This window comes from Phocoena phocoena, chromosome 4, assembly GCF_963924675.1.
Source record: "Phocoena phocoena chromosome 4, mPhoPho1.1, whole genome shotgun sequence".
Classification (NCBI taxonomy): domain Eukaryota; kingdom Metazoa; phylum Chordata; class Mammalia; order Artiodactyla; family Phocoenidae; genus Phocoena; species Phocoena phocoena.
Window position 1 is genome coordinate 5,032,635 of NC_089222.1, and position 27,287 is coordinate 5,059,921.

A 27,287-nucleotide genomic window follows, 5' to 3' on the forward strand; every position below is an offset into this window, starting at 1 on the left:
AGAGGTCATCTAGGGGAATAGGAAAGACCTTTGACCTAAAATATACAGGTCTTGCATAATTCCTTCCCTATCATTTAAAACAAATCTTGCTTTACTCCAGATTCAGGAGAATGAATGAGCCCTTTTTCCACCACTGTAATCTTTATCTTTAAATGACCTTCATTTAAGAAATAAAGAAAAAGTTAATTAAGATCTAGCCTAAATGTTCTCGACTCTTCAGAAATTACTCAAGTAAAGGAAAGATAGTCTTTAAATCCTTCTTTGGCTAAGGAGTTCTGAGTAAAAGACACATTTCCATGCGAGTAAAGATGGTGTTTGTTTATGCCGAGGGTCTGCTTCACTTTTTAATTTCTTATTTGTGTTTTCAGAGCCTTTCACTGACAAGGACAGAACAGATATTTCAACAGCTTTACCCAATTCCCAAAAGACCATCAGATGTTAAAGATTTGAAGACAATTTATGGGGAGAAAAACACCTCAAAAGCAGACAATTTACTAAATTCTGACACTAAGAAATACATTCATTAACTGATTTTAGTGGAGGAAGACTTCAGTTTGGGGAGAGTGTAGAAATGGATACTTACTGATTCAGACCACCCCATCATTTCCTCTGTGTTTCTCTAAAGCAAAAATAGATCACTGCTGATTTCTAACAAGGAAAACCCTCAAGTGACATTTTCTAAAAAGTAGATCGAAGAGAATTTCCATCACGAGTTAATACATACAGCTACTTTTTAATGAGATCAACTTCCAAACCAATAAATTACAGGTTATTATTGCAGGGACAGCAATAGATGACTTTATAACAAAATGTGTAGCAACAGCTAATCCATGTCTAGATTTATATTAATTAAGGGATAAGAAAATATGCACAGGGAATGCTAAGCAGAAGTGGGTCAAAGCCAGGGCTAAAAAGTTGAGGTCAGTGAGTCTAAATCTACACCATATTATAATGAGACAAATTTAACTGACAAATATACTTTGCTGAGTCCTACTGAATTGGAGTTTGCAGAGCAAAGAGCCTCAAAAGAAAATTAAATACTTACCTTTAAAGGACATTTGATTTAAGAAAAAATTAAGAAGCATGCATTATTTTTACAAGAAAATACACTAAAGATATTTCCACTCGAAAAAAGAAAAAGCCACTACAGATACATAATCAAGGAGTACACGCATCTATAACCCCCTTTTTTTTCACCTTAGATACCCTCTTCCACTATGAATATACCCATGGCTAGAAATGAGTTCCCCAAACGCAACTCTCGCATGTAAATCAAAGGCTCCTTTGACTGGTTAGAATAAGTGCAACTTGAAATCACTTTTCCAGAGAATTAAACAAACAAGCAAACAAAACCCTCCCACAAACAGTAATCTTTCACTTAAAAACTTTTACCGAACTAGACACAGGCTATTTTGAGCTCAGATGTGATGAACCCCAACTCTAAGCTCCCCACAGTATTCGTGTTGGTTTGTTTTTGTTTTGTTTTTGGCCACGCCACGTGGCTTGAGGAATTTTAGTGCCCCAATCAGGGACTGACCCCGGGCTCCCTGCGGCGGAAGCTCGGCGTCCTAACCACAGACTGCCAGGGAATTCCCTCTCCACAGTATTTGGAATGTAACTCCATTGAAAGCATGCGTTCTCTGCAGGCTCAAAACTATTCCGGATAAAGCTGAAGTTACTATACACCAGCCCTATGTGACCCTTGCGAGGTAAAAACCGCACGCATTCCTCAGGTAAATGCACCCTTCTACAGAGGACCGGGGGTGGCTGGTACTCTTATGTGTCATTGCCCGAGTTGAAGCAGGGTTATTTATTCATACACTGTAGCTGAGTGATCTTTTCTAGAGTTTTTCTTCTAAAAACCTAACGCTGGCATCCGAAGCTCAATATACTGTAAAGACATGTCCTCTATGTCTCCATTTATCCTAATTTCCCTTATGTATTTGAATTAGACTGTGGATGAACATGTTTCCATCGCAGGAGCCAGTCTGCACAAAAGAGTCAGTCGCCGGGGTAAGGTGTGGCCATGAAGCTCTTCACTGATGTGAAGTCCTCCCAAAAGGTCCTACCTACATGCTTGCCCACTGGGCACACGGCTGGCAGGCTTCTGTCAGCTGGCCTAGGCACCTGAATATCACAAACAATATGACTAATTTGGGGAAATGCCCTCAAAGGAAAGGCAGTGCTGAATTAGGGGGAAAAAACTCTTGTATTTTTAAGAAAAAACAACTGGGGGCGTTCATTACTCAAGTTTAAAAGTCTTCATTTCGCTCCTCCATAGGTTACTCTGAAGCAGAAACGTTCTTCAAATACACCCAAAATATTTTGATTTATAATTTCTTCCCAGGAACACACCTGTCGTGGAAAGACATATGCCTGTGGTTTAAAGGAAGTCCTGTACTGCTTAGTACAGGATTCTTCACCAACATGACACAACCAGAAATTCAACACCCATAATAAGCGTGAGGCTCCAGGTTCTCTTAAAGGACAAACAGAAAGAGAAGAAAAAGAGAAAGAAGTTATTGCTGTTGGGTAGGAATAATTAGTCTGACATTTTAGAAGCACCTTCTTTTTAATATAAGAATTATTGCACATGCTGTTACTGACAGCCCCTTCCCAGGCCCAATTTTGAATGGAAGGCTGAGTTAGAAAATAAGGAAAAGTAAAGATGACTGCTGCTCTGTTAGGGGTGCCAGACATTGGTAGGGCTACCTTAACTCTTCAAGTTCCCATAATTATGATATTTCTCCCCAGACAATACGATCTCAAATATCCAAATTAAAAAGGCAAACTGTTAATCATCCAGTGTTTTGTCCACACAAGTACATTTCTGGACAATTAGAGGTGTTTTATTATGTTTCAGAATTCTAAAGTTTCCATATTAAAACACTACAGTGCATGGTAACGATTTCAAACGTGTTACTTAAATAGGTTATCGTCATTTCTCCTTAAAAAAATAAGACTTCACTCAGTGGCCTACTGTCCACAGCAACACACACTGCACCCTTCAGTAACGAATATTAATAATTGTGAGGCAACAACCCGTTCTGAAATTGACTGTTTCATCCCTTTTAAAAAGGGTTGCCGTGAAAATGAATGGTGGAGAGCAATATTATCTGAGACTAGTTAGCCTGTCTAAAAGAGTACTTGCTAACCTGTAATAATACCTCAACCCTAAATAAAAGTAAGTTTTGAATCTGTATTAGGTGAAGGATATATTAGGGTTCATTATAACCATTTTTTGTATTTTTCTGAATGTGAAAAACCCACTTTCACCCCTTTCCTTGGTAAAGCAGAGTCTACAGGGCATCCAGTCTAAACATTTTACTAATGTTCCGTATATGTGCTTAAAAGTATTCGGTCTTCACTCATTTAAAATGTCCTACAATTCATTAAAAAATAACTAATCAGGCTGACCTTTTCTTAACTATACTGAAATGGAGAGATTTTTACTGTACACGCTGTCGTGGGACACACCAATCAGAATCCTTACAAAGGATGAGTGGACAACTCCATAATGGGTAAAAAGAGAGCGGAATTGCAGTTGTGACCCCGGGATTCATCTTCCTGCTTTAGGAACGCCAGAGCACAGCTCTTCCCTGGTCACAGCTATTCCCTAGGTCAGAGGTAAGGAAATGGAAGGCAGAAAAAAAACAGTTGGATGATAAATCCAAGGCTGTATTTTCATATTTCCCACTGGGAGCAATTTCCCCAATGGCCCTTTTCTTAAGTTAAGTTATGAAGGTGAAATTTTATGGGCAAGTTTTAAGTGCATCTCATCCCATATATCAACAAATATGGTAAAGTCTAGTTTTTACCATCTTTAAAAGAACCAAACCTACGAAGGAGATATATTTAACTATGAAAGCAACAAAGCTTTTGGAGGTCAGCATTTCTGGACAATGATCTATCAAAAAAATAATAAGCAGCTAATGTTCTTTTTAACCTAGACACATTGGCTGTTCAGGAAAGATAGCAAGGTGAAGGTTATGTTGGATAAAGACTTGCCTACAGCCTATACCTGTTAAAGAAATTGAACCAGTAATTAATGACCTTCCAAAACACAAAGCACCAGGCCCATATGGGTCTACTGATGAATTCTAACCAAATATTTAAGGAAGAAATTATAACGATTCTCTACAATCTCCTCCAGAAAAGAGAAGCAGAGGGAATACTTCCTAACTCATTCTGAGGCCAGCATTACCCTAATACTAAAACCAGACAAGGACATTAAAAGAAAAGGAAACTACGGACCAATATCTCTCATAAACATTGATGCAAAAATCCTCAACAAAGTATTAGCAACAATATATATAAGAAGAAGTATACATCACCACCAAGTGGGAATCATCCCAGGTACGTAAGACTGGTTCAATATTACAAAATGAGTTAATGTAAAACCATCACATCAACAGGCTAACAAAGAAAAATCATGTGATTATATCAATAGATGTAGAAAAAACATCTGACAAAATCCAACACCCATTCATGAAAAAAACCCTCAGCAAACTAGAGATAGAGGGAAACTTCCTCAACTTGATTTTAAGAATCTACAAAAGAACTACAGCAATCATCATACTTAATGGTGAGGAAGTTTTCATTTTTTCACCAAGGTCAGGAAAGAGGCAAAAATGTCCCCTCTCATTTTTCCTTTTCAACATTACACTGGGAGTCCTAACTAAGAAGAAGGAAAGAAGAAAATGAAAAAAACAGTATGCGGATTAGGAAGGAAGAAATAAAACTGTATTTTTTCACAGATGACATGACTGTCTAGGTAGAAAATCTGAGAGACAAAAAAATTCTCCTAGAAATAATAAGTATTTATAACAATGCTACTGGGCACAAAGTTGATGTACAAAAGTCAATTACTTTCCTATATTCCAGTAATGAACAAGTGGAATTTGTAATTAAAAACACAGTATCATTTACATTAGCACCCGATAAAAGGAAATACTTAGGTATGAATCTAACAAAATGTGTACAAGATCTACACGAGGAAAACTACAAAACTCGGATTAAAGATATCAAAAAGGAACTAAATAAATGGAGCTATTTGTGTTACGGACAGAAAGACTCAATGTGTCGAGATGCTAGCTCTTCACAACTTGACCTATAGATTCAACACAATCCCAACCAAAATCCCAGCAAGTTATCAATATTTTGTGGATATTGACAAACTGAATCTATGTATATGTAGAGTCAAAAGACCCAGAATAGCCAACACAATATTAAAGAAAAAGAGCAAAGTCACAGGACGGACACTTTCCAACTTCAAAATTTACTATAAAGCTACAGTAATCAAAACAGTGTGGCACTGTGAAAGAATAGATAAATAGATCCATGGAAAATAACAGAGAGCCCAGGTGTCCTTTAGTAGGTGAATGGATAAAGTGTGCTACAACCGCACAATGGAATATTTTTCAGAGCTAAAAAGAAATGCGCCATCAAGCCATGAGAAGACATGGAGCCACCTTAAATGCATATTACTAATTGAAACAAGCCAATCTGAAAAGGTAAATACTGTATGATTCCAACATATGACCTTCTGGAAAAGGCAAAACTATGGACACAGGAAAAAGATCAGTGGTTGCTGGGGGTTAGGGATGAGAAAGGGATGACCAGGTGGCGCATGGAGGATTCTTAGGGCGGTGAAGCTATTCTATGTGGTGCTGTAACAGTACATATCATCATGCATTTGACATAACCTGTAGAGTGTACAACACCAGAAGTGAGCTCTAACGTAATCTACGCACACTGAGGGATAACCCTATATGCAGGTCCATTGACTGTAACAAATGTACACTCTGGTGCAGGATGCTGACAGCGGAGGAGGCTGTGGGTGTGTGTATATGAAAACACTTTGTACTTGCTATTCGATTTTGCAGTAAAACTAAAACTGCTCTAAAAATAAAGTTTATTTTATGTCTACGGCCAGAAAAAAAAAAAAAAAAAAAGACTTGCCTACATGAAGCATCAATAGAAACACCAAAGGCTGATTAGGACACCTGCACCTCTGTCTCTCACCTACACACTAAAGCCCCCAATCCTTACCTGGCAACTCTTTGTCTCAAAGAGGAATCCTTTTCCCTTGTTTCACTACATGGCAATCCAAAGTCTGAACCCATGATCAGGTAATTTTAAGTTTCCTTTATCATTCTACATTTCCTAGAAAATCATCCTTTGACAAAATGTTACAACTGGATCTTTCAGTTTCATTATTATACGCCAGTATACCTTGTAAGATAACTATAAAGAGTTTCTTTTTACAGAGTGACAAAGTAGGGAGACAATCCTTTTAATAGCATTCAAGAGTCACAATTATAAGTATATAGGTCAAGGTGAATATCTCAGAATTTCTATTTTCTGGGTTTTTTTTAACCTAATTTATGATGGTATAGAATAATTTCTGTGAAACTTCTTTCATTCGCAAAACTGAAACGTCGTTTTCTTTAATGATGCACATTCCCTGGTTTTATTCATCCTTCTCAATGAAGCCTCAGTTCTTCTAGAACCTCCACACCCTAGACAGCATATTTCCAAATTGATCTGAGTAAGCTTATGGGCACCGATGGGGCAAGACGGGGCAGTGACCCCAGGAGTCTACAGCAAACTCTGAGCCAGAACCCAAAGCCCTTTATACATTTTTTTGGTCCCCATTTAACTCCTGGTATTTAAAATACCATGTAGTTTAATTAACCACATATAACTACAGCTTTCTCTTTCTTGTATAAGGCGTCAGGGAAGATAAATGACTACAAATTATAGTTTATTTACATCTATATTTGGAAGTACTGATCGGAATGGCTTTTGGAATTCAACATGTAATATTCTAGAAGAGAAGCCAATTCTTCACAAACAAGGAAAACAGCCTGAAGTTAGCTGTATGTGGTACCGTGTATTTCTACATTATAAGTTTCTCACTTTAAAAAAAAAGTCATAGGTATCAAAAGATATCTGATGTCTACGTATCCATCTGTAATGTCCTAGAAAAATCAACTTTTTTTCCTGCATTCCCGTTAAGATAGCCTGCTTTGAAAACAGGTAGGCTTATCACTTTTACAGCTTTCCCTAAACTTCAGTGAAATAAATTGTTCTCTGCCAGTTCTCAAGTGTAGGAGTAGAATGGGGTATGCGGAAGCAAGGTTTGCGCTGCTGTTGTAAGCCGTGGAATTCTCTTCAATTCCATTTGTGTACCTTGCATCAGCCTAAGAGCGCACAAGCTTAGTGTAAATAATCCACAGAAATACATCTGTGTTGAAATAATTAATCCTATTTTATGGTCCCCACCCCTCAGCAGTCACTATCAAAAAGTTTAATATTTAATAGTAACACAATTGACTACGGAATCATAACCAGGGCAGAGACACGCAATTGGTAACAATCAAGGTTAATGTATCTGAGACAACTGGTGGATAAGGACTGTATTAATTGTTTAAAAACAGGCCATAAGAGATCTGGAGCTGAGGGCTGTGATGCTGGGGAAGGAGGAGGCCATCTGAACCCTATCAAAGGGTCCCGGGGAGCAGATTCCTCCCTCTGTTTGCTGCATCTGGGAAGAACTGGAACTCTCACCAGGGAAGCTGCAGCTGCGTGCACCCTTGGCTTAATCGCTGTGTAAGGCGGAGGGTTAATTAGCTGCCATTCTTAGCTCCACTTGTTGTTTTAATAAAGATCTGCATAAATCTGAGACTGGGAGTAACCATCCTTGATTTCATTTGGCAGATGATGGGGGGGGAGGGGAGGAGTGTGACGACTGTGGGTGTGCTCAGAGCATGTTCAAGTGACCTGGCCTGGGGCGTTCTGCCTGCTTGAAAAGTGGTGGACGAAGACCTCTCGGCTGTTTATGGACGCGGGACCCTGCTGGCCAGGCTCACCACAGGCAGCCTGGAGTGTGAGGCAGATTATCAGGGAATGAAATACACAGAGCGTATTTGCAAAGCACTCAGTATGGATCTCTAAAAGGAGAGGCCAGATAAAAAATTCAGCATCACAATGCTGTTTTATTATGCCTAAAAATTTCTGGCAATCATTCCTCAATATCCAATACTTGGTTTTCCAATTTCCAATTATCTCCTAAGTGGTATATGTTTTGTGGGGGGGGAATTTTTGCATGATACAGTGTCAGAATCACATTTAGAATCAAACCAGTTCACAAGAGCATAAGAATCTCATGATGTCTCCTGAGGCAGGCACTATCATTATGCCTATTTAACAGACCAGAAGGCTGAGGCAGAGAGGAGATAGTAGCCTGATGGTCACAGTCAGAATGAACGGGAAAGCTTAGCATCTCAGTAGAGATTTGCAGCAAAAAAAAAAAAAAAAAAAAAAAAAGGCCTGAATGGTTCTATTAAGAACACCACAGAAACAGAGGCTTAGGTACAAATGAACTGAGAGTGTGGAACAAAAAAGTTTATAACTACCAAGTTGTCTTTTCAGAATTTCCCCATATTATGAAATGCCAACATCTTCCATTTCAGCACTTAGGGAACCACCACCACAACAAAAGAATCAAACAAGTTCATAACACTTTAGAAAGCAACAGTAGCAGAGCAGAAAGAACTGAGATTAATGATGCCAGATGTTACGTAGCTTTATGAAAAAAAAATTAGTAATATTTCTGGACATTACTCTGTGAATAAACCATTTGGGACAGGAAAACCGTTGACCTTATTTTATCTCATAACTGTCAGTGTTCTCAGGATAGTTCATTTTGTATGAGGGAAAATACCCATTATTAATAGGCCTGAAGACCGTTATATAGGCAGATTTTAAATAATAAATCAACAGATCTCATATAAAGGATATGCTAAAACAGCTAAGAGTTTGAAAAGGCAACCACAAAACAGCAAAAACAAACTTTGAAAGATGACATTAAGTAGAACAGAGCTTAAGTTTTATACACGCTTGAGAAGAGAGTGTTTACAAACAGGAGCTCTGCCATGAAAGTTGGAAATGTGTTTACTGCTGTAAACTTCAGCAATTCATGGATTAAATCATGTTCACCAAGCAGGACCACAGTCAGAGGATCTGGGAGGCTGGTGCTGACCTTCTGAGCCCATCAACCTCCTCTCCTCTGGCTGCTCCTTTGCCCCCAGCAGTGTGTCACGGCCATACTCTGGCAGCCAGCTATGCCTGACTAGGCAGTGTGTCATGGCAGGCCCAATAAACACCCCTGGGAAGTGTGAACAGGGAGACCTGCCTAGAGCAGACCTGCTGGGAACAGAACAGTTACCCCTGGTGCACCCGTCAACTGGCTGGTAACGGTTGGACATCTGCCACCTGACAGATAATCCTTCCCAAGAGATAATATAGTCTCGGCACTACTAATTCAGGACTAGGCTTTTTTCCAGATTAAAAACTCCAAGAGGGTCCATGCTGAGGAGGTGGTGTTCGTTAGAGATTATCTAATACTATCTTCTCTCAGTTAAATGCAGCTGAGTGGGTACGTATCACATCAAATGGATGCCCATTTGGAGTCCTAAATATTCTGAGAGAGAACATCAAGAACAATCCATTATGCTTACAGAGGGCTTTCACATACACCATCTCATTTTAAACTCACAGGAATCCTGTGATTTAGCTACAGCTGAGGATAATGTCCGTCTGATATAACGAATGGAGGGTGAGGAAAGTTAAATGGCTGGTACAAGGTCACACAAGTAATAAACAGTGGAGCTGGTTTTTAAATCTACATCTGCTGACTATCGATACCATGCAAGAAAGGGTGTGTAGCCCCACACTGAAACACAAAACATCTGTTTCTGAATGGACCAAAAATTCTTGAAAGAGACAAATGTAAATTATGAGAAAAATATGAAAAAAGATGAAAAAAAACCCCCAGTTCATGTAGGAACAAGAGTGGGAGCCCTTATAAAGTTGGTTAAATCTGTGTCTTCATGCAAAGCCTACTTCTGAGTTGACAGCATTTCTGGTGTTAAAATAGGTCTGCAGATTCAGTGTAAGAAAATCTTTATTCGTAGTCTATCAAACTTACATTTGTGACTGTTTGAAAATAGGTTAGATTGAAGTTTAACATAAATCTAGGGAGAAAAATCAACAGAGACTAGAAGGAAGTGTACCAGAAAACAGTGTGAAATAAATCCACTGAACAAAACAATGGGCTTTTTGGACTTGTTTTTGATAACTTTGTTTAAAACCCCAGAAGTGTGAATGTACCTGTAAATGATGTGCCGATTAGAAACCTTTTTTATGTGTGTTAAAGTATGAACACTTAGTTTGTTACCATGTATTTTACAGAGAGTATTCTATTCTTATACCAGATAGGCTATCTCTAGTTGGTGACACTTAATGAACATTACTACCTTTAGGTTTTTTCTTACTATTCATAGCATAATTTTCAAAATCTATTTATCCTATTTATGTGATTTTGCTTTAGCCAGGAGTGATTTTTAATTTTTTTTGCAGAATGTGTTTCTAATTTTCTGAGACACAGAAAAAACTCTAACTTACGGAACAGAAACCTTTCTTGACTGCTGAGAGAAGGCTCTGGTGGAGTGCAGGGTCACCTCCATAGAGAAGAGAATGAGGTGATGGGTCCATTTCAGCTCACGTGGTTCCCTCTGGGGTAAGGACTGCCTCTCAGCACCAAGTTTTCTCTAAGTGTGAAGTGACACCTTATTCCACGTATGAGAAGTGAAGACTTCTTATTCATCTTGCGTGAGGCTCAGAAGTGCCTCATAAATAGTAGAGTCTCAGAAGTTTTTTTTTGCTTTCTTTCTTTTCCCCCCAGTTTTATGGAGCTATAACCGACATATAACACGGTGAGTTTAAGGTGTATGGCACGATAACTTGACACCAAAAGTTTCCTGAATAAGTGACTTACCTCTCAAAATAAATTTTTTCTCTAAAAAACAGAAAAACCCCTCGTCTCCAAATTTCAGCAAACCCCAGAAGAAGTATTTTTTTGGAGAGTGGGGAGGCAGATGTAGCCCCATGTTGCAACATTTCCGAAAGGAAATATCACACACACAAAAAGCCTTTTTAAGACAAGATCTCCAAATGAGGTTATACAGTCACAGAGATAAATAGGATTGAAATAGGAACAGTGAGACTGAAAAAACAAAGTATTTGTCATTTAGTTTTAAATTAGTACATCATGATTGAACTTCACTATCTGGCATGAATTAATTTAAAAAATATTTTATAATGATCTTGCACAACTATATTTTCTTTTTGGTGTTAAAACCATTAATTTGTTATATATAGTCTACATATATCACAATTTAATTAGATTGTTTTTAAATGCCTTCACTAAAAAAATTTTTATTACTGAAAAACAACAAACATACAAAAATGGAAAAGATGCTCATTTCTTCACGTTTTATTAACCAGCCAGGGACCCTAAGAGAGACCTCGATTCCCATTTGCAATTTCTCTCGTCTAAAACTTCACTTATCTAGTGAGTTCATTCCTGAACATGGTAGATGGAATCTCAAAAAACATTAAGACTATTAATTAACTACTCAATGAAGAATTTCTCAGTGAGAACATCAATGAAAACCCCAATGAAAAACCTTTGCATTTTTGTATTTTCCAAAATACACCCAAATATGTAAAACAATTGGCAGTTGGTTAGTCTTTTAGTTAAAAGAAGCTGGTCAAAGACATGTAATCGTGCATCTAGGAAGACAGGAAGTAAGAATTTTCAGCATTAAGCATACAAGCAAGCCTCAAGGGCTTGGCCATAGGCTCTTTTCAGGTTTCCTGGGAAGCTGTATCCCCTCGTTGACTTTTTGGGTATTTCCTAGTTCAGGAGTTTTTTGGCCCTAATAGCTTGTAAGGATGCACGATTATTGAGATGCGAAAATGGTGACGTCTGTGTGGTGCTGCCTGGTGGCTGTCAGATTTTAATAGCCCACGTTTCCCAAATGAACATCTTCTGGTAGGCACCTAATTAAACATCTAGCTATTCAATTTGAATTTTTATTATTAGCTCAGGCCCAGCGGCCATGGCTCACGGGCGCAGCCGCTCCGCGGCATGTGGGATCTTCCCGGACCGGGGCACGAACCTGTGTCCCCTGCATCGGCAGGCGGACTCTCAACCACTGCGCCACCAGGGAAGCCCCTGTAACGCATTCTTTAAATGCACTTACCCATCTGAAATGATTTTTCATTCATGCTTATCACACTATGCTTTTTCCTTCTTGGCAAATAATAAGTTTTCGAAAGACCAATGACCAGACTGAATTGAAAAATAAAGCAGTTACAAACTATGAAAATTTAAGATCAATAAGAATAAAAATAATAGTGCTAGTGGTAGTATTGGTGGTGGTAAACAAATTACTAAGGTCTGACATTCAAGCCTTGAGTAGCTCCAATTCTACACTGGATTACAAGTCTCTTACCGGGATTGCAGTCTGTAAGAAGAGAGCAGATGGACAGGAGAACTTTAGAAATGGTGAGGGCCGGACTCCAGTTGTCTTTCAGGATGTCCAGACAGATCACGCCTTGGCTGTTAATATTACAGTGATAAATTCTGGTTCGGAAGGTAACCTAGAAGAAAATGTAAAGTTGATATAAATAGACACACTATTTATTTATTCATAAAATTTTATTATAGTTGATTTACAGTGTTGTGTTACTTTCAGGTGTACAGCTAAGTGAGTCAGTTATACATAAACATATATTCACTCTTTTCCAGAGTCTTTACCCATATAGGTTATCACAGAATATTGAGTAGAGTTCCCTGTGCTATACAGTAGAGGTCCTTATTGGTTACCTATTTTAAATATAGTAGTGTGTGTATGTTAATCCCAAGCTTCTGATTTATCCCTCCCAGCCCACATTTCCCCTTTGGTAACCATAGGTTTGTTTTTGAGATCTGTGAGTCTGTTTCTGTTTTGTAAATAAGTTCATTTGTATCAATTTAAAAAATCAGATTCCACATATGAATGATATCACATGATACTTGTCTTTCTCTGTCTGACTTACTTCACTTAGTATGTTAATCTCTAGGTCCATCCATGTGTCTGCAAATGGCATTATTTCATTCTTTTTTGTGGCTGAGTAATATTCCATTGTATATGTGTGTGTGTGTACACACACACACACACACACACATATACCACATCTTCTTTATCCATCCCTCCGTCGATGGGCATTTAGATTGCTCCCACGTTTGGGCTATCGCAAACAGTGCTGCAATGATCACTGGGGTGCATGTATCTTTTCAAATTATGGTTTTCTCCAGATATACGCCCAGGAGTGGGATACTGAAAATATGAAAAGCCAAATTAACAAAATTAAGGTACTGAATGAAGATGACATTCCATGCTCAACAACTAAAGATACTTATTCTTTTCCAAGCACATAAGAAACATTTATAAAAACTGATCACATGCTAAGCCACAAAGAAAGCTTAAGACTATTAAGGTCCCCCTTCATACGTTTGCAAACTGAAAAATACATTTTCAAATAATTCTTGGATCAAAGAAAAAAAATCAGCTATGTTTATAACTGAGTGACAGTGAAAATGTTGGGTTGCCAATACCAAAATCTGTGATTTGCCTAAAACAGTTAATGACAGAGAAATCTACAGTTTCAAATGCATATATTAAAAAGGAAGAAGTTTCCTGAGTTGTGCCCAAAGGAAAAAAAATAGAGTAAATCCCAAGAAAGTAGAGAGGAATGGGCAGAAGTTAATAAAATAGAGAATACCTGTGATATTAAAATTCTGCAGAGAAGTGAGAGTACCTAGCTATTTAAGTGCTAGATGAAAAGACAAAATACTTTTATGATCCAGTGTACGTGATGAGTGGCTTTTGTCTATAATACTATATTTTTAAAACCTATCTGAGTAGAGTTTCCTGTGCTATACAGTAGATCCTTGTTGGTTACCTATTTTATATGGTAATGTGTGTATGTTAATCTCAAACTCCTACTGTATAGAACAGGGAACTCTACTCAATACTCTGTAATAACCTATATGGGAAAAGAATGGATATATGTATATACGTGTGTAACTGAATCACTTTGCTGTACACCTGAAACTAACACAACTACTGTAAATCAACTACACTCCAGTAAAATGTAAAAAAAGAGAAAAACCTAGCTCAGACTACTCTGAGCCAGTTAATCACCAAAATGAGTAAAGGAGGGAAGTATTATTATTGTACTCACTTTAAAAAGAAGCTGTAAGTATGTGAGGTTAGTAGATGCTAACTAAACTTACTGTGGTACTTATTTCAAAATATATACATATATCAAATGAGTGTGTTGTACACCTAAAATTAATACAATGTTATATGTCAATTATATCTCAATAAAACAAAAAAATTTTATTAAATAAAGAAACTGAGGAATCTCCATGCTGTTTTCCATTGTTGCTGCACCAATTTATATTCCTATGATATGATCCAGCAATTCCAGTCCTGGGCATTTATCTGAAGAAGATGAAAACACTAATTTGAAAAGATATATGCACTCCTATGCTCATGACAGTATTATTTACAGTAGAAGATATGGAAGCAACATAAGTGTTCATCGATAAATGAATGAATAAAGATGTAGTGTACACACACACACACACTGGAATATTACTCAGCCATAAAAACGAATGAAATCTTGCCATTTGCAACAATATGGATGGACCTAGAGGGTATAATGCTAAGTGAAATAAATCAGACAGAGAAAGATAAATACTGTATGATTTCACTTATATGTGGAATCTAAAAAACAAAACAAATGAACAAACTTAGCAGAAGCAGTCACAGATACAGAGAACAAACAGGTGGTTGCCAGAAGGGAGGTTGGTGGGGAGAGGAGAGAAATTGGTGAAGGAGATGAAAGGTACATGATAAACTTGCAATTACAAGATAAATGAGTCACAGGTATGAAATGTAGAGTGTGGGGAATACAGTCAATAATAATGTAATATCCTTTGTATGGTGACATATTGTAACTACACTGATTGTGGTGATCATTTTGAAATGTACAGAAATACTGAATCACTATGTTGTGTATTAGGAACTAAGACAGTGTTGTAGGTCAACCATACTTCAAAAACAAACTCACAGAAAAAGGATCAGATTTGTGGGCAGAGGGGGAACTGGATGAAGGCAGTCAAAAGATACACACTTCCAGGGACTTCCCTGGTTGCACAGTGGTTAAGAATTCACCTGCCAATGCAGGGGACACGCGTTCGAGCCCTGGTCTGGGAAGATCCCACATTGCCGCGGAGCAACTAAGCCCATGCGCCACAACTACTGAGCCTGCGCGCTAGAGCCCGCAAGCCACAACTACTGAGCCCACGTGCCACAACTACTGAGGCCGCGTGCCACAACTACTGAAGCCCATGTGCCTAGAGCCCATGCTCTGCAACAAGAGAAGCCGCCGCAATGAGAAGCCCGCGCACCGCAACGAAGAGTAGCCCCCACTCGCCACAACTAGAGAAAGCCAGCACGCAGCAACGAAGACCCAAGGCAGCCAAAAAAAATTAAAAAAAAAAAAAAAAAGACACACACTCCCAGTAAGATACATAAGCACTAGGGACATAATGTACAACATGGTAAATATAATTAACACTGCTGTTCGTTATGTATGAAAGTGGTTCAGAGAGCAAATCCTAAGGGTTTATGAAAATAAAAATACATTTTTTAAATAAAATTATTTTCCCCTATTTCTTTAACTTTGGATCTATATGAGATAATGAATGTTCACTAAACTTATTGTGGTAAAAAAAAAATGAAGAAACTGAAGCACAGAGAGGTTAAGAACTGGCTCATGGTCCCACAGCTGGTAAGTGGTGGAGCTGGAATTTGAACACAACCTTGTTGATCCAAAAGCCCATGCTCTCCCGTTCAGCCTCAATGCCTGTTCTTTTGTTTCTTTAAAAAACTTTTAATTCTGAGCTAAGTACAGATTCACATGCCGTTGTAGGAAAGAATACAGACAGATCACCTACATCCTTCCCCCACTTTCCCCCAATATCACAGGAGAGTGATACCGACACAGTCCCCTGACCTTCCTGTACATCACCAGTTTTACATGCACTGATGGATATACGTGTTCCTATGCAATTGTATCACGGGTAGATTTGTGTGCGCACCACTGCTGTCAAGACACAGAACAGTCCATCACAAACATCCTTTGTGAGACCCTTCACTAGCCACAGTCCTCCCCCCACTTCTGAACTCCCAACAAACACAACTCTGTTCCTCTCTCTAGAATTCTGTCATTTCAAGAAGGCTATATAATTGAAATCATACAGGATGTAACTTTTTGAAACTGGATTTTTTTCACTCTGCACAATACTCTTGTGATCCATCTAAGTCGTTGCATGTATCAAGACTTCGCTGAGTAGTAATCCGCGATATGGATGCACCAGTTTGTTTAACCATTTACCCACTGAAGGACAACGGATTGCTTCCCGTTTTTAGTTATGACAAATCAAGCTGGTATGAACGTTTCTCTGTGTTTGTGTGAACGTAAGTTTTTATTTCTCTGGGACAAATGTCCAAGAGTGCAATTGTTGGGATGTACGGTGAGCTCATATGTAGCTTTATAAGACACTGCCAGACTTCTTTCTGGAGCAGGTGTACCATTTTACATGCTCGCCAGCGGAGTGATCCAGTCTCTCTGCGTCCTTGCCGGCGTTTAGTGCTATCAACAAGCTTTATTTTAGCCATTCCGCTAGGGTTCAGTGGTACCTCATTGAGGCTTTAATTTGCATTTCCTTAGCTGCTAATGATGTTGAACACTTTTTCACGTGATTAATTGTTATCTGGATACTCTCTTCCATGAGAGAGGATGTGTATGTTTTCTGCCAATTTCTAATGACAGTAAGTCCCTTACATACAAACGGAATGTGTTGGGAGATCCAATAAAGTTAGCTTAGGTACCCCACTAACACAATTGGCTACATAGTACTGTACTGTAATAGGCTGTAATACTTTTCAAACAAATAATACATAAAACACAAAAAATAAAGAAAACATTTTTAATCTTACAGTACAGTACCTTGCAAAGTGCGTAGTGCAGTACAACAGCTGGCACACAAGGGCTGGCATCGAGGGAACAGCAGGAATAGTTACTGACTGGAGGAGGGAGGGGAGGTGGGAGATGGCAGAGCTGAAGGATCCTCAGCAATAGGGGACGGAGGGCCAGCTGCAGTGTCACTCATGCCTGACGCTGATGGCGCAGGATCTGGTTCCTTGCTGGATTCAATTCCATCCATCCTCTTGAAAAATCGACCCAGTGATGTCTGGGTAGTAGCTCTTTTTTTCTCGTCATAGATGACACGGTAGCACTGGGTTGCATTCTGAGCGGCTGCTGCAGCCTTCGTGTACCGTTCTACGTTCAGGTCCTGTGCCTCAAAAACTAACAGCGCCGCCTCAGATAAAGAAAATCCCCTGCCATTTCCTGCGTCGTGAATCCCTTCGGTTCTTCAGTTACTTCTTTCTCTTCTTGTCTCTCTTCGTCCTTTCTCTGGGCCCCCAATTCCATCAGGTCTGCATTAGTAAGCCCCTCGTGTTGCACGGTAAGGAGTTCCATGAAGTCGTCCCCTTGCAGATCTGGCTCCGGCTTCTCGCTGAGGGTCACTACGCTGCTGACAACCTCCTCATTCACCTTCTCAAATCCACGAAAATCGTGAACAAACTGTGGGCAAAGGTTCTTCCAAACCCCATTCACGGCGACAGCCGTAACCTCACGCCAAGCCAAGTCAGTGTTTTTTATGGCCTTGCAGATCTTCTAGTCCTCCCAAAATTATCACAGGGTTGTTCCTGCCCTTGCATTTACCGCTGTATTTGAAGCTCAGCTCAATATTGATGTTTTACAACGGTAGCCCTCAATTCCTCAAGGAGAGGGAAAATTACACTGAGGATCCCGTTTTTAAAGACAGGAAGACAGCACATTTCAGACACTTTCCATATACTAAGAAAGTTTTAAAACATGATTTGCATATAGTGATACAGAAAACTAATTTATCCAGAACGGCTAATTACCAGATAATTCTGGATGAGAGGGGTCTTAATTTATGTGTGATACATAAATACCCACACAGGCATATGTGTGTGTGTGCACGCGTGTATGTGTGTGTGTGAGTGTGTGTGTTGGACAGAATAAAGCCCTATCCCCCCAAAGATGTCCCTGTACTAACCCCTGGAACCTGTGAATATGCTACTTTACAAGGGACTTTGCATGTGTGATTAAGTTACCTTGAGAAGGGGGGATTGCCCTGGATTGTCTGGTGGGCTTGATATAATCAAAACAGCTTTATAAGAGGGAGGCAGGAAGATCAGTAGGGGATGTGATGACAGAAGGAAGGCGTCGGAGTGATGTGAGGGAAGAGGCCTAAGGGATCAGCTAAGGGATGCCGTTGGTCTCTAGAAGCTGGAAAATGCAAGGAAACAGATTCCCCCTGAAACCTCCAGAGCAAATGCAGCCCTGCTGACACCCTAATTTTAGTTTTCTGACTTCCAGAACTGTAAGAAAGAAACTGCACTTGTTTTAAGCCACAAAGTTTGAGTTAATTTGGTACAGCAGCTACAGGAAAAAAAACACATGTTTGTATATATAGTTTCCAGTTGCCTCCTTCCTTTATCTGAAAAAGGTACCTTAAAAGCTCTGTTACTTCCATCCTTCACAGAATCACCTCTATAGAGAACAAACTAGTGGTTACCAGTGGGGAGAGGCAACTTGGGGCAGGGGAGGGGGAGGTACAAACTATTTTGGGTGTAAGATAGGCTACAAGGATGTACTGTACAACACGGGGAACATAGCCAACATATGTAATAACTGTAAATGGAGTGTAACCTTTAAAAACTGTACATTAAAAAAACAGGATCTGAAGTCAAACAAAAAAATAAAGATGAGACTGGGGCTTATTACAAAAATAATTTTAGAAACAGGTAATAAGATTCTTTGTGTTGACTACAGCACAGAAGAATGCTACTAGGTAGTGAATGATCTCGCGTAAGTTGCTTGCTACTCTGAGCCTCTAGTTCCTGACAAAGTGAGAGACTTAAACTAGATGATTTCTAAGGCCCATTCTAGTACCAAGATCCAGGAGCTGTACTGTAGAAAGAATATATGGTTTGGGGAGTAGCTGGACTTGGGCTGGAATCCTGACTTTGGACAGATCAACGTAGCATCTCTGGGATTCAGTTTCCTCATGTGCAAAAATGGGGAAACAACAGCTATCCCCATAGGGGCTGTGATGACTGTACTACAAGGTAGCTCTTAACACCAGGCCTGGCCCCCAGCAGGAGCTGGAGCAGTGTGAATCCCCTCTCCCTCCTTCACCTCTCCTGGTTCTACAAGATCATTGCAGGATGCACGGGTTCATGCAATAATTCCCCGTCACCTGAACTTTAAACATGCTTCCTTTCTCCCATGCCCCTGCTCTAGAGCAGAGATAACATGCCATCCACAGACAGAAAGCTGCTCTGAACGGGGAGAGAGGTCATGTAGGGTACGAACAGAGATAGAGAAGAAAATATTTTAAGAAAGTATTTCTGTCCAACGGAGTCTACACATAATTTAGAAAAATGTCGTAAAGCAAATAAACACCTCAACGCCGGAAAGCTGATAAGGACAGTAAAAATAATCAATTCAAATAAGATTTCAGTAATAACCTCTATTTTTAACATAGCTTCCATTTTTCAAAAAAATGTTTTGATCAGGAGATAAATGGCACTGTGATTTTACTGAGGAAGTATGAGATCAGTGAGAAATACATTTCTCTTAAAAAGGCTTTCCATGGAGACCCAGAGAGGAAATATTTGGAGCCCCTGTGCCATAAATCAGTGAATCATGTAACAAAGGTCCCAAAATAGCAGGGTTGCCATCATTCAAGTGGATCTTGGCCACAGACTCACTATGAAACTCTTTATCTGAACAGTTATTAGTGCACATTTAAAAATGTTAGTCCTACCACCCTCCTAGCGATCTCAAGTGCTCTTTTCTTAAAACCGACTTAAGAGCACTGTCCCAACAATGAGCACATCCTAAGATTATTTTAAAGTATTAGTGGCAAAATAAAAACTGGAAAAATCCATCCTAAGGGAGGGGAATCACAAATCGTAAAGACACACTAAGAAATACACATCAGTAAAACAAAACAAAAACCCTCCCTGAACCAAAACAAAAAACCAAATAACTGGAAGTAGATTTCACCTTGAATAACGGGCAGTAAGGGAATGAAAATGAAACATCACCTAGAAACTACGATGTGTGAACATGATCCCCGCCCTGCTGTGACTGAGACCACAGAGCACGCTCCATTTGGCTGTGGGCCAGAGCTACGCTGTAAAAGCTTCAAGCACAATTTAAATGATTAAAAATAAAAACACTTTATACCATAGACACTGAAGTTTAAAAAGGTCTTTCTCAGTTCCTTGCAAGTATAGATGTAGAAAAAGATGCAACTAGAAACTTTCCCCCATCCTGAGCAGCAAATCTATTGGGAGTTGGGACACCGTATTCAATTCCCAATTTCTAACCACACAGCAATGGATGACTCCTACCTCCTGCAAGGCACGATGCTTGCAATGACTTAAGGACCAATCATTAGACCCCTTCTTATAAAAGCTCAATTTGTGTAGAATGCTTCAGGAACATACCCATAGTGAATGAGGCGCAATTTGGTTTTTCACATTTGTGTGTTCTTTTTTATCAGTGACTTGTTCTTTCACTGTGCTTTCTTTTCCGTCTTGTACTCCTTAAACAATTATCTTGTCTCTTTTGACTCGTTCCACTGTCTCAGGTTTCAGTAATGGTCTCCAGCAGATTCTCCTTTACGGCAGGATTGGATCAGAGTGCGGATTGTAACTGTTGAGTGTGAGTTCATCCTCCGTGTACATTATTTATTTTTCTGTAGAAATCCCATGTGCCTTGGATGGTGGAGTGTTTTGCATTTGCTTCTTCATGGGTTTCAGGGACAACACTAGTGTGGGCGCAGATTGTATTATACGTGCCCAAATGTAAAGCGATGAAGTCACCGCCTAGGAAGAGCTGACTTAGAGTCAAACCTTTATTTAATGGCGATGGAGTTTCAGTTTAGGGAGGTGAGAGATTCAGGAGACGGATGATGGTGAGAGTTCTGAATGTACAATGTGAATGTACTTAGCGCCACTGAACTGCCCAGTTAAATATGGCTAAAACAGTATGTTTTATATTATGTGACTTTTACTACTGTAAAAAAATTTTTTTTAAAAGTCTAAAGGAAAAATCTCTTATATTTAGTGTCTCAATTATTTTATTTTGAACAGGATACTATCTGCTAAAGACACAGTAGCCTGAGATCAGCTCAGTCAATTCTTGTTTGGCATGCATATACAAGTTTCCTCCCTCAAATCAGTTAAAAAAAAAAAAAAGGAAAATACAGAAATTTAACAATGCTCTAGGAGCAGGACATTCCTAGGAGTACAACTTTACCGTTTGAAGACTCGGATTTTAACAGCCTTTTAAAGATCACTGAAAAGAGAAATACAGTACTTTCAAACAATTAAGAAATTTCTTAAAATTCTGACTGTTTGAGTTTTCTACAAATGGGTTTTCATGGCTTGGACAAATTTTTCCAGTCATATAGTCATATATGGATTCCCAAACAGTTGAGGGGGAAATGAAGATGATCTGGTGTCTAAACAGAAATGTATGCCCAAAGTATCACTTAAACGTTCCCACTGTCTTCATTCACCGAGCACATACACACAGTAGATACTCAACCAACGCCTGAGGGTCCATCAAAAGCAGACCCCAAAGCTCTCTGAGTTGAATACTCCCTTAAGAGGCATCACCTCCCACCTCTTTTTTTTCTTGATGTGCTACCGTATGCTTTTTAATGTCAATTAAAGCATGTGTTGCTGTCCACTGGTAGTCCCCAACTCTTTGATGGGAAGAACGTGGCCAAGCCTAAGGAGATCCTCTTCGGGGAAAAGCTGTGTCCCGTCGGGGCGCTGAGTGTGCCAGGCACCACGCTGAGGGCTGTGCCGGTGTCTTCTCAGTCCCCGCGGGCTTTCCAGCAGCCTGCTGGTGGGAAGTCCTCTTGCTGTCTAGCCTAAATCCCACAGGCTGCTGTTCCTGGGGACACTGAACCTCAAACCATCGTGTGGGGGCGATGCTGACCCGAACCTACACTTGGAAGACAACATGATTCATTTCTGCTTTAAAACTGCAAAAGTGTCTCTACATAACGACAATTCATTACGAAGCATAACAGCTGAGATACTTAACGGGGTCCATGTAAAGTGCGTAACAGATGACCAACCGTATGACAGCTGCTGTTCAATTAAAGACAGTGACATGAACATAAACATGAGGAGAATGCCCTCTTTTGTATTTTGTTTACATTTTTTATAGGACTCACATTACCTGAGGCAATTCTATGAGATGCAGCCTATTTACAGATTTGCTATGGGTAAAACGGAAGTAATATACAGACCTCCTTTATCCTCTGGAAAAGAAGTAATCAATTTCATGTTTGTAGACATACGAAGCGGCAGTTATTTATTTTAAGAGATTAATAATTCAGCATCCATACAACACGATACAAAGTATTCATCATCACTAGCTAGAAGGGGCAATTTGGTTTTTCATATAGCCCACAACAGTCTAGAAGTAAACTATATTTTAACAGTCTAAAATGAAACAATGACTAATTCTGTTAATGATACAGTAAATTAACAGCAATTATAGAGCTGGCTGAATGCCCACAATCTCAGTGAGTGCTACATGACACACACGAGACGTCCTTCCAAAGTGCCAGAGTGTGCATAAATACCACAGAAGTTCCCGAACTTTGCGTGTGTACTGGGGCGGGGGGGGGCTAACTGGTTCCCTATGTTTGTACCATGAAATTAAAAAGTATGTCACGTATATCACAGAAAATGATAACTACAGCTACTAAGGATAATAAATTAGAAACAGCTAACAATGTGCCAGGTACCGTTCTAACTGATGTGTGTTGATTACATAATCAACCTGTGAGGCAGGTATTAGTATTAGTCTCATTTTACAGATAAAGAAACTGAGACACAGCTTCGGAGGAATTCAAATGCTCGTTGCTGAGGCAATTCCAAGAGAAAGTAAAGAAGTTACAAGGAGGAAGGAAATAGGAAACAGATGAAAACAAACCAAAACAACCACACACAAGGAAACAACCCAAACCCTTAAGAGTTTTTTGAAAATAACAGAAGAAAACAGGAAGAGGATAAAGAAATTTACTTGAATTCTAAATCTCAACAGTCTGACTTTAGACGGAAAAGCTAACGATACACGGTTTCAATAGCTTTTTCGGATCAAGTTCTGGTAAAATGAGAATTCATGTAAAGTGCTTTCAGCAAAGAGAAGAAATGCGATGCTATTATCGTGACTGCTCTTATTCTGCAAACTGACCTGTCATCTCTGTGAGATTACTGAAGGCAAGAAAAACCAAGAGAGTCAACAAAAGATAAACAAATGTTTTAATATGACTTGAAAATTGTCACTTGGATTTATCTAATTTTTGAATAGTTTAAACCTCACCATTTAGAATATCCTAGTGAGTATTCTTCAAACATCTGCGGGGATGTATGGCTGATTCACTTTGTTATAAAGCAGAAACTAACACACCATTGTAAAGCAATTGTACCCCAATGAAGATGTTTAAAAAAAAAAAAAAAAAAGACCTCATAGAGTATAATTTCATTTACATGAAGTACCCAGACTAGACAAATCTATAGAGACAGAATGTAGATCAGTGGCTGTGTAGGGCTGGGTGAGGGATGAGGAGCTAGAGGGGTGATGGCTAAGGCATACAGAATTCTTTTTGGGGGAATGAAATGTTCCAAAATCGATTATGGTGATGGTTGCACAAATCTGTGAATATACTAAAAGCCATTGACTTGTATACCTTAACTGGGGAATTATATGGTATGCAAATTAAATACCTTAATAAAGCTGGTTTTTTTTTTTTGAAAAAAAAAAAAAAAAAAACATCTGCGGGGAACAGATGTAACGAAGGGGCCTGGTACTTGCGATACTGTACCAGGTAACTTGCCTGAAAAGTAAAGTATGACTGAGGTCTGTTTGGAAGGACGGGGGAGCTGGGTGTTCAGAGATAAAATAGGGAGCTGGTCTCTTCTGTAGTTTTGATCAGAGGAGCACCATGATGACAGGGGATTGGAGAATTTGTAACAGGGTTGTTACAACAGCATTTCTTCTTAAACTAGCCCCGTGTGGAACGAATCCTTTACAGTTGATGACACTGACTTATTCCTAAGTTCATAAAATGGCTTTTCTATGATCAACGGTGTGGAAGCTGTTTTTGGTATACTGTCTGAACAGCTGACCAAATCAAGAGAGAAATAGATATAGGTGACAAAAAAGAAGAGGTGGGAAGGGAGGACAGGTGGGCAGCTCGGGCCACAATCTGAAGCAGGTCCTTAGGAAAGGAGGGACCAAGCACCGCAGGCAAAGAACCACCAGAAATGGCTGAAAAACCATTTCTGATCACGGCCTTCATCACCCACTGGAGGCCTCCTGCTGGGACAGACACAGGAAAAGAAAGATGGTACATATCTCATAGCTCAAGGTTAACCATTCTTTTTAAAAAATTTTTTTCAATTGAACTATACTTGATTTACAATGTTGTGTTAATTTCTGTTGTACAGCAAAGTGATTCAGTTATACATACACATACATTCTTTTTTTATATTCTTTTCCATTATGGTTTATCCCAGGATACTGAATCCAGTTCCCTGTGCTATACAGTAGGGCCTTGTTGTTTATCTGTTCCATATATAATAGCTTGCATCTGCTAACCCCAACTTCCGGCGCCAAGAATTCTTACTCTGAGTGACCCCTGGGTTGAGGCATCCTCAGAAGGATGGATATTTGTTTCCCTCCTCACCCCCTCCCCCCTAAAAAAAAAAAAAATTCAAGAACTGCAGGGCTACCAGCAACATAGCTCTTCTGGCCTTCCTGGCAAGCATTCAAGAACTACTTGTAAGTTTTACCGAAGGAATGTTTTGTATTATGAGGGATTCCTTACATTTTATTTCTATCTAATGAAAATTACACGGGTTTGTTTCCTTTTAAAATTTTCATGCCTATTTTTCTTTGATGCAGGCAATCTCTCCCCTTCTCCTCTGTCCCGCTCCTGGTTTTCCCCCGTCTACAGTCTAGTCTTTGCTACAATCTGTGATTCCTGACACTGTTCCTTCACTCTTTAGTTCTACCTCCTGGGTTATCTTCTAGCTTCACACCTCAGGGCTTCTGAAGCCTGTTGCTCTGGGTTTGTCTTTTTCCCTCTGGTATTCTCTGTAAGATGACTTCCCTAAAAAAGCCAACACTTTTCATAGATAGGTTCATTTGTGTCACATTTTAGATTCTGCATATAAGTGATATCACGTTTGTTTTTCTCTTTCTGACTTACTTCACTTAGTATGATAATCTCTAGGTCCATCCATGTTGCTGCAGATGGCATTATTTCATTCTTTTTTTTTATAGCTGAGTAATATTCCGTTGTCTATATGTACCACATCTTCTTTATCCATTCCTCTGTCGATGGACATTTAGGTTGTTTCCACGTCTTGGCTGTCGTGACAGGGCTGCCATGAACATTAGAGTGCATGTATCTTTTTGAATTAGAGTTTCATCTGGATATATGCCCAGGAGTGGGATTGCTGGATCATATGGTAATTCTATTTTTAGCTTTCACAGACATAGAGAGCAGACTGGTGGTTGCCAAGGGGGAGGGGATTGGGGGAGGGGTGAAGTGGGAGTTTGGGATTAGCAGATGCAAACTATTATATATAGAATGGATAAACAACAAGGTCCTACTGTATAGCACAGGGAACTATATTCAATATCCTATGATAAACCATAATGGAAAAGAAGACAAAAAAAGTATATATATATATATATATATATATATATATATATAACTGAATCACTTTGCTACACAGCAGTAATGAACACAACATTGTAAATCAACTTTACTTCAATAAAAAAATAAATTGTACCTTAATTTAAAAACAACCAACAGGTTAATTTTCCCTAAGGCCGTGTGGAAATCTATCTGCTAGAAGAGACAACAGCAACAAAAATGAAGTCAAATAGCAATGATTCAGAATTGTGTGGGAAAAATACCCTCCCATTTTCTAATGTTCTATTCCAGCTGCCTGAATCTCCTATCCCTGGAAAAAATTCTGAAGTAGTATCTTAAATAAAAACTCGAGGGACTTCCCTGGTGGTCCAGCGGTTAAGACTCTGTGCTCCCAGTGCAGGGGGCCGGGCTTTGATCCCTGGTCAGGGAACCAGATCCCACATGCGTGCCGCAACTGAGAAGTCTGAATGGTGCAACTAAGACCTGGCACAGCCAAATAAATATTTAAATAAATAAATATTTAAAAAAAAACAACCCAAAACCTCGAGGCCCTTTCCCTATAATTTGCAACATTCAACTCTGTCCTGTAGGAAATTGGCTTCTGTGACATAACAAATATTACCTTTTAAAAGCAAACAACGGCACCGCACATACGTGGCTTTCTTATAAACAGTGCCAACTTCATTTAACAAAACTGATAGCTGTACTATGCATAGTTAAATAAAGCTCTTAGAAATGAATTTTGGTAGATGGCCTAACAACGAATGTTTATCTACAAAGGGAACAAATTCATATAAGGTCCTTAAGCACAAGGATTTTATCTGATACTGATTTTTATCCTATACAGGGGCGTGTAGGATGTCAACATGTATTTATTCAGTAAGCAAATGAAATGAAAATATAGAATATCTACATTTTAAAAGGCCATACATACCATAATTAAAAATGACAACTGAGTGAGAACTTCTGATATGCCAACAGTTAGGTTTACAGAGCCTTGTAGTAGGGGCGGGTATCACCTGACAGATGTGTAAAGTTGATAAAGGGAAATGTGTTGTTACTCAAATTTTGATTTAGGACAAATTTCAAAGTCTTGTGATTAATATGTTCATCAGTAGAGACTGTAACAGTCTAAATATTAATTGTAGAGTTAGGATTAAGAATAAATTCTTCAAATTAGAAAACAGAACTGAAAGACATTCCAGAAGTCTGACACATATTATTACCTTGTGTCTACTTCAAATAAACAGTACGAAGAATTAAAAAATAGGAGATGTCTACGTAAGAATGACTAACAAACTGCCTTTTTTTCCCTTCGTGACAAGATTCATATATTTTTGTCATGACAATATTAGAATCTACTTTTCTTTAAAAGCCTATTTGAGCCAGGTTTTCATTATTTTTCTCCCTGTTTTAGTGATGTGTTGGTTAAAAGGACAAAGCAGTCGGCCTCCTGTTA

General features: G+C 39.1%; 1 protein-coding gene across 2 annotated transcripts in view; it reads right to left on the reverse strand.

Moving 5' to 3' along the window:
- Positions 1–27,287, reverse strand: part of LOC136122172 (ubiquitin-conjugating enzyme E2 E2) — a 338,665-nt gene that overhangs the window by 35,820 nt on the left and 275,558 nt on the right. For both annotated transcript variants that reach the window (XM_065876010.1, XM_065876011.1), the window contains one exon: positions 12,366–12,513. In XM_065876010.1, the coding sequence (XP_065732082.1) occupies positions 12,366–12,513 (148 nt within the window). The remainder of the gene's footprint in view (positions 1–12,365; positions 12,514–27,287) is intronic.